This window comes from Haemaphysalis longicornis, unplaced genomic scaffold, assembly GCF_048455015.1.
Source record: "Haemaphysalis longicornis isolate Haplotype H1 unplaced genomic scaffold, Haemaphysalis longicornis Haplotype H1 scaffold_13, whole genome shotgun sequence".
NCBI classification, from domain to species: domain Eukaryota; kingdom Metazoa; phylum Arthropoda; class Arachnida; order Ixodida; family Ixodidae; genus Haemaphysalis; species Haemaphysalis longicornis.
Window position 1 is genome coordinate 85600936 of NW_027526233.1, and position 8818 is coordinate 85609753.

The 8818-nt window shown below is 51.4% G+C and overlaps 1 protein-coding gene across 1 annotated transcript; it reads right to left on the minus strand.

The window, feature by feature from the left end:
- Nucleotides 1–1593: 1593 nt before the first annotated feature.
- On the minus strand, nt 1594–2073 carry LOC144163929 (uncharacterized). The gene has a single exon (XM_077694583.1). It carries the CDS (start codon nt 2071–2073, stop codon nt 1594–1596), a length of 480 nt encoding a protein of 159 aa, XP_077550709.1.
- Nucleotides 2074–8818: the final 6745 nt, after the last annotated feature.

The following is an 8818-nucleotide window of genomic DNA, read 5'->3' on the forward strand; positions in this document are numbered from 1 at the left end:
TTCAAGGATGGATGGCAGGGAACATGGGACGACGCGTCGAAAACTCGGGGCTTGGTTGTCACAGCATCACGACGCACGACACCCTGGTGTGGCATATAGTAGGTGTTCGGTTTACCATCCTCTTTGTCGCAGGTCACTCGTTCCGCGTGGCCCTCATGAACGTATGTGCGGATGGTCTTGTCATATTGCCTTAGTAAATCTTGCTGACCACGGTAGCGTTTGAGCTGCATACAGAGCGTCTGCTCTGCAAGCCGATAATTGTTATCGGATACATCGAGCCCTGGCTCTCGAATTAGAAAGGAAACTTCATAGCGGTCGCTTGCTTTGCGAACTCCAAGCTGGAACTGGAGAATGGCGGGGTCATTGAATCCTGAGTTTTCCGATGATCCCTGAATGCCGATTGCTTCCAGGCGCCACATGGACGACAATTCAACGTCAGCGGCGGCGTCTTCAGTGGGCGCTTCCCCGAGCTACAAAAGCAGCGCGCTGGAGTGCGCGGTCGAAGGACTTGGGCTTTCAAGTTGGGCACCTTGCACAGTCCAGCCCAGAACTGTTTCCACGGCTGTTAGCGAGGGAGAAATCCGAGAAATTCGTCCCGTGGCCACCTTCCAATATGCGTCCGACCCGATCAGCACGCTTATCTGATGCTCCTGAAACGTGGCCGAAAGCCGGGCATCAGCCGCAACTTGACACTTAGCGGCCATCGAAGTGAGAATCTCTTCGCTGATTGGCGGGCTTGTGACGTTACAGATATTGGGGACTTCTAGGGCCTCGATTGTAATGCGCTGGCCATCGTGCTGACTTTTAAGCGTCAAGGAGACCCGGATGAACGAAACAGGTGCGCTCGTGCGAGTGTTTCCGAAAGTAGCAATGGTAAGACGTTCGACCCCGTCAGTGGGACAATCGAGTGCGCGGGACACATCGCGTCGGATGAAGGTCCGCTGACTGCCAGAATCCAACAAAAAGCGGACGAGCAGCTGGCGGCTTGTGCCGATGCCCCATGCACGGCCTGTCTGCCGAAGGACTGGCGTAGGTCCTGCAGCACTGGTCGAAGCGGACGTCACTACGTTGGCTGTGCCGCTTGTCGTCCTGTCGCTGGGACTGGGATCTGGTCTTCTGCTGGGGGGTTCAAACCTTCCAGCCGGGCGTTGAATGTCGCACAGCGTCGTAAGGTGCCGACGTGAACAAAGGCCGCATACCAGACTGTTCGCTGACCTGCACTGCTTTGCTAAGTGATTGCCCTTGCCGCATCTGAAGCAGCAATTGCTTGCCTGCAGACGCTTCCGTTTCTCCTCGGCCGACATTGGCGCTCTGCGTTGGGGATGTCATGGTCCTGAGAGTTGCAAAGTTCACACCCGTGTAGCCCCGAAGACGGCGATTGGGTACCGAGACTCATCGCAGTTGGCGGATCGATGCGCGGAGGCGAAGACTGCTTTCTCCCCTGGCCGCGGCGCGTGGACGGAACCGAACAATCGGACGCGCTCTCGTCTCGGATCTCTACCTGGACGCGGAGAAAGTCCAGGGTCACCTTGATTTCCTTGGATCTGGCGGAAGGAGACGCGGACCCCTCGGATGCGTCCTGGTGCTCCTCCTTCAGCCTTTGCCGGTACAGGAGGCCAGGTCGTGCGGCAAGGTCCGCAGCAGTACGCGGTGGAGCACGACAGAGTACTGGTACGGGGAGACGCCCAGGCCCTCCAACGCGTTTATGCGAAACGTGACCGTGTCGTAGAGGACCGGCAATTTGTCGGTGTCGGCCGAATTCTGCACCGGCTCCAATGCTAGCAATGTGTCCAGGTGGTCGTCCACGAGAAGGTCTTTCCGCCCAAAACTGTTTGCAATGATTTTAACAGCGATGTCATAATTGTTTTCGGCCAGCCTGATGCCCTCGATCGCGTCCTTGGCGGGACCGGTCAAGTACGAGAGCAAGTACTTAAACTTCTCGACGCGTGGCAAAGTCGCGTTCGAGTGGATGCTGGACTCGAACTGGTCCAAGAACCCTTGCCAGTCGCGTCGGTCGCCCGAGAAGTTCGGTATCTGGAGCTTCGGGAGTGCGGCGAAGCGGGTTCCCTGCATTGTCTGAGGGGTGCCCGGTCGAGGCCGAGAAGGTGCGCTCCCGCAAGGCTCACCAGACTCGGCTGTAGCTGCGCTGGCTGAAGGGGCCGGGCTCGTTACGGAGCGCACGCGCGTGCAAAGGGCGCAGATGCGCTCGTCGTAGTCAATGGCATCCAACACGTCTGCGTCAAATTCCTCTTCTGTGAGAGCCGCCTGAATCTGGCTGTCCAGCTCGTGCAAGGCTCTGCTTGTCGAAAATTATGTCCAGCAGCGTCTGAAATTCGAGAGTCGGTGCCGCCGGGTTCTGCAGGAGCGCGTCGAGTGCCGTCATTTTCTTTGTGATTGTGGCGCGAAGAACACCCCGGCTGCGACGAAGCGATTCCATGGCGAGAGTCGGCGGGAGCGGATGGCTGGGGGTTTTCGGCACCAGAGAATGTGTAGCGAAAGAGGTCCAGTAAACCAGACGTCCGGCTATCAGCGATGCCTACGAACGACTGCCGCGAGAGCCGCGCTCGTGGAGCGAGCCCCCACTGCCTGCCTCGAGGCGCGCTTCTTTCTCTTTATTCAACAGTATACCCGGCTACGACCTCCTTGACATTGTGCGAAAGCCTCTGGATGTACGTTATTCGATGCGTTTTCTTTTTTTCCTGCTGATCGTCCTCTTTTTACCTTACTCCAAAATTTTCCGGACCTATTCACACACAATTGTGGTAACAATGGGTAATATTGGGTGGCTTCCAAGTGGCTGATCTGATTGCTAAATCGTGCAATCAGATTGTCCTCGCAGCATATAGTTAAAGCCCAATTCATGCATATGGTGGCTATTCTACTCTTTTTCAGCTTGCAATGGCCGCTGTCACATGGAAGAGGGCCGCTTTATGAAGAAGAAAAACCACCTAGATTGCTCTCTTCAGGTTGGAGTAGATATCTTGTTACACTATCAGCATGTTGTGCTTACTCATTCGAGCCAGGGTCACCATCTTTACTCTTGTTAGCGTGGTTATCCCTTAGAAGTTTTTCTCGGTTTTTATGGTTGTTGTTTTTGTAAGGATAAAGTCTAGTACAAATTAGTGTAATTTACTTTGTATAAACAGTTGGAAGTTCGCGTCTTATATTCGTCGCATCTCCTTTTCTTCTTCTGCATCTAGATTGCACCACTTTTTCTCCTTTCTTTAAGTAAATTATCCCTCAGTACAGTAAAGGCTTGTTAATTCGAGCTCGAAAAGGACCGTAAAATTGCACGAAGTGAGCGGAGTTTAAATAAGCGGGTGGGCGCCAGAATGAACGAATATCGCACCACACCACGCGGGCAGAATGAAAGAAGCCCCCTCTGGATCTTTGTCCCAAGTTAGGCCATACTACACGTTTTTGTCCCGCATATCACGTGATCGACGGCCCATAGCAGCGACCGCGGCACCAGGAAAACCTGCAACGGAATGCGGCGGAGCGCTGGCGCCCGCTGCGGAAGCGAAATAAGCTCTCGAAGCAGCGCAGCAAGTGCGCTACCGTTTCGTTTATCTGCTTCATTGTTTTGTATCTCTAGTAAATTAGGTTTACCTTGGAATTGCAACGCATTGTAATCACTCTGGGCCGACTTACTGAGAGGAGCGATGAAAACCAGGGTATCTCATTTCGAAGAAATCGTTCTGGAGGCCGACGTGTTCAAATTATCCGGAGTTTTCCCCCATTTACATCTTCAGGGCTGTGTCGGGACCAGGGCGTTATTTTGTAATACCCGAACGTTCGAATTAACCGAGTTCGAATTAGCGAACTTTTACAGTACCACTCTATTTGTTTTTCGGCTAGCGAGTTCGCTAGCCGGCTAACGAGTTGGCAGCAAACGGTTCTCAGGAATGCTTCATCTCCCGAAATACAGCAGCAGAAGTATTTTTCGGCTTACTGAACTAAAAGAGGCCGCTCAGACTAAGAGACTGCCTCACTGATATCTTGTGGTCTTCCCAATTTAAACAAACGAATATTTTCATATACATTTTATTTTGACACCGCATTCTCATGCTGGCCTTCTGTAGCTTGCCACAAAGTAAAAGCTGGTATTGATATTTCAAGCTGGGCAGTGACTCCTACGAAGACTGGGAAAAGAGAAGTAGGGAGGCATATATTTGCAAAGAGTTGCGTTCTATATTAGCTTGATGTATAAAATAGTGTTGTTGCTCAAGCGGTAGACATCACTGCCGTGTTCCTATACTAACACACTTCCCATTTGAATGAAGCAAGTAGCTTTCTATACGCTACGTATATCTGTATATGACTCTATTTATATTCCGGAGAGAGAGAGAGACAGAAAAAAAACTTTGTGCTCAGATTAAGACCTATGCGTCGTACTCTTTGCAAGAAGAATCATGGCCCGCTAGTCAACGAGGGCCGCCAATGACAACCGCACTCGCCAGTTGGGAGGAGGGGGGTTAGGGTAATAAGGAGACTGCTGGGCAGCAGGGCAGAAGGAAATGATGTGCTCAACATTTGCGTGCGTAGCGGGGCAGTTGGGGCAGTATGGGTCTGAGTGATAGCCATAGCGGTAGAGATGTGCCGGAGTGGTGAGGGTGTTCAGCTGGATTGCCCGAAGGGTGTGCACGTGTGCAATGGATAGGATAATGTGTGGTGGCGGAAGTCTGTAGCGAGTGCCGGAGGTGTTTGTAGTGCTCTTTGAGGATTTTCTTGTAGAAATATGCCTCGTCCTCCATGGGAGAGAAAGGCCAAGGAATCACCGGCGCCCGGTTAGTAATCTAGCGGGCGAGCTGGTGAGCCATGAGATTACAAAAAAATTCCTGAGTGGCCCGGCACCCACACCACAGCGACCGAGGCAGGGGAGAGGAGCGAGAGAGTTTCAGAGAGGTCGTCATGCAGATCTTCGGCAACTCGGTTGTCGCGAAGAGCTCGAATCGCCTCCATCTTGTCGGATCATATGCGATAGCGGGTGGAAGGGGGTAGGGAAGTTAGTTCTCTAGTTGCGTGAACGATCGCCGCTAGTTCGAGAGCTAAGGGAGAAGTGGCATGGGAGTAAGGGCCTGCTGTGGAGGTTATTGGGGTGTCAGTGGGGCGGGACATAATGACGCAAGCACTGGAGCCACAAGCTGGGTAATATGCCGCGTCAACATAGCATGTGACAGTGTCCGAAGGGAAGGAGTCGTGGTAAAGCGCGCGAGCTTGCCGTCTGCCCTCGTGAAGGTGTGGGGTCATGTTGGAGGGAATGGGGGCACAGCGGAGGTTACTGGGAAGCGGCCGTTGGGGGTGTGCCAGGAAAAGTCAATGGGCCTTATGCCCGCCCGCTGAAGCAGCCAATGGCCCTGCGCGGAGCCAGACAGACGGCCCAGCTGTCGATCCCTGTGGAGGCGCAGAAGATCAGGAAGAGGAAGGAAGTGACCTGTGGCGTATACTTTCTCTGTAGAGGCGTGTGGTGGGAGATGGAGGGCAGCTTTGTTAAATGTGTTAAGGACAGATTGAACACTTCGCATATGTGCCTGTGTTTATGTGTAGTATGGGTGACAGTAGAAGATTTTGTTCAGGGCGAAGGCTGTTGCCAGCTGACCGGCTCTGCGTTCATTGATGCTCCCACACCGCTTGACCACCCGTCGGACCAAGTGAGTCACTTGGTTGCTTGTGGTGATCGTGGACTTTATCACACGGGAGAAGGAGTGGTCTTGGCGGGGAAATCCCAGAACCCGGCAGGATGAAGCTCGGGGGACGGGACTGTCATCGAGGGTAATATTCCGGATGCCTTTATTACAAAAATGTCCCAGTACAGCCTGCAAGACAAATTGGGTTCTACACCCTAAGTGCCTCTACCAAGGCGCTTGGTGTATGTTCAGGCATACCTAAAGCTTTAACGGGCACGTTTGCAAAATATATGCACCAGACTAAAATCACACAGCTTACACATACTTTTACTACGACTGTAGGAAAGCCCTCGTCATAACAATGAAAACGAAAAACACCGGCTGTGCAAATATTTGCAAATTTAGAAATATTTACAAACTGCACAAATATCTACAAAACATTTACAAAGAGAACCAAAGCCACCACGTCGTGTTTGTTTATAACTGATCCACAACATTCTAAAAGACAACCAAAGCCACCACGTCTTGTTTGTTTTTGTCTTTCGAAGTTGGCGCCGGAGTCTCTCATTATTAAATGTTCCATACACACTCTGACAAGAAACACCACTCCAGGCCAGGCACTTCCAACATCCTCCTTCTCGCGATGCGATATTATTACTTTCTCCCTTTATCCAGTACGCATGGCCTCCTCTAGAATCCTCCATGCAAAGCCATGACGAGCAAGTATTACTCACGCCTCAATTTATTCTCAGGAGCTCATTCTGAAGCTCTTTTTGCTCATTTATCCCGTGAGTCTGAAGATTCATTTCCTCAAGTGTGGCCACCTACTGTTTCTTTTCGGCAGGAGGTGCACGTTGTGCTCTACCTGCAGTAGCTACAGCCTCAAAGAGAGACATACGACCGTTTTATTGCCCTGCTGCAATTGTAGCGGGCGCTGCGGTATCACTGCCACCACTACTGCTGACTGTGCAAACTGTAGCTGCCACCGCAAGACTTAGCTCCCAAAGAGGAGTTGGCCCACTCATTTCCAATGAACAAGAACACCAGACCCGATGTATGTGAGATGTTATGCTATATGTGAGAGCGCGGATTGAAAGGTTAGGAAATATTCCTTTCAAAGCAAGGGTGACAACAGTGTTTATTCTGAAAAGCCAAATTGAATGGTTCAGGAGATTGAGCTGAGTGAATTACCATTTCTGCTTCATTTAACTTCACCACTGCTGCTTGAACTACGATTTCTTTGATGAGGAATTGCGCAGCAGGTGGCGTCATGCAGGATTTAGGATGAATTTGGAACCACACTGTTTCGTGCACAGCCATGTACCGTCCAAGCGTTTTCATTTTGTTTTAGGCAGCACGGCAATGCTTTTTGCAAAGAAGGCGCAGTTGATCCTCAGTTTGCTTTAAACCACAGTTTTTCCCTCTACCCCCCAAAGGTTCTTTCGCGACCGTTGGTTTCAATACAAAACTCCCGTGAACAAATAAAAAAATTTGCTTGCACAAGCAGGAGTCGAACCTGGAACTAAAAGCGTAACAATGCGACACTCCATTGTCTTACCTATTTAGCTCCGAGCCGATGCGTAGAAGAAGCAGAAATGTAGTGCACTCACCAAGCATATCTGTGGCTTTACCCATTGCATTCTCTCTGAATATCACGTGATACCTTCACGCGACCTCGCGCGCCGCTCTGCGCCCCGATCCCGGCACGTCTAGCGGACCTGTGTGCGCCTTTTGCATGTACTAGGAGTTACAAAAATAAAAGGAAGCCCATACCAACCCATGGCGTCTCACTTCTAGTAGGCCAATGTGCTAACGCCTGTGGTCGGCAGTGTACAAGTAAAAAATCACAGCTCCTGGTTTTCTGCCCTTACGCCAAACGACCCATCCAGGAATACATTCAAATACTTCGTGATGGCAAGGCATCACTTGAAGCCCCAGCATCAAGATCTTGGGCTTACATCTCCAGCCCAATACCAAGAGTGAGGTATCCTAAGAGCGCCTGAAACACATTGTAGCTGCGCATGTCCGCCACGCCGAGATGATGACGATGACGAATGCGGAACCACGAGGCGCACGCTCACGTGTGCTCCCGCTGGACAAATTTCATAACCGGTTGACTCTACGCCACTCGCGACTTGAATTGGTGAGGTGGACGGAATTCGCCTGTTCTGACCGCGCCATGTCAGACCCTTCGACGTCGGCGGATTCTGCGGGCCAACTACAGTTCGGCGGGGACAATGGAGCAGCTCTGCCCGCCCGTGAAGCAGCTTCACCCGCCCGCGTAACAGATCTGATTGCTGATGCTACTAACGCGGCTTTGCTCAGCACTACTTTATCCCTGTTTTGGACTTGGAATCCGCGGACATGGGTCGCGCAAGTCGAAGAGCGCTTTTCTCTGCATCACACTACTAGCCAAGAGACAAAATACAACAGCGTCCTGACCTCGTCGCCAGGCTGTATCGTGGACAAGCTGGCCAACATCCTCAATGCACCACATCCTGTAGCAGTTTGTCTCCGATTGGCAACCACTTGGGTTCTACGCCTAGAGGCTGAAATCTCCAGGAACAAGGCACAACACTTTCGGGAGCGAGCTACTGATTGTCTACTTTGCCATAAACCATTTCCGGCATTTCCTGGAACGCAGAGACCTCTACATCCTTACGGATCACAAGACCCTGACGTTCGTTTTCCAGCGCACCCCAAGCTCGAACTCGTCGCGTGCGATCCTTCACCTCTCCTTTGTCTGGGAGTTTACTGTCGATCTCCGCCATGTCAGCGGCCGGGTGAACACTGCTGCTGACGCGCTGTCTCACATCGAAGCCCTTTTGTCATCACCTCAACCGATATCGATTAAAGAGCTTCATTCTGCACAGCAACAAGACACTGAACAAGACAGCTGGCGACGGCATCATTGCGTAGTGCATTATATGTGCTCTACAGACGAGGTGCTCACGGGAATGACATTATTCCGGTTCGCCTTCTACCTGACGTGTCACGACGAATGGGTGTATTTTCCAGGTAGCGATATCTCCTGCACAGCCCAGCTCTAATAAACAGGTTGGGGAGAGCGCGAAGGGCGCTTACTGTACTGTGTGGAATTTACAAAAAATAAAGGTAGCGCTTTTAATCAATTTGTTTTGGGATAATGTTCCTGAAAACTGCCGTACTCTGTTAAATTATCTATTTTTACA

Coding starts and splice junctions, on each gene's coding strand:
- LOC144163929 (XM_077694583.1), bottom strand. CDS start 2,073: ATGCAGGGAACCCGCTTCGCCGCACTCCCGAAGCTCCAGATACCGAAC.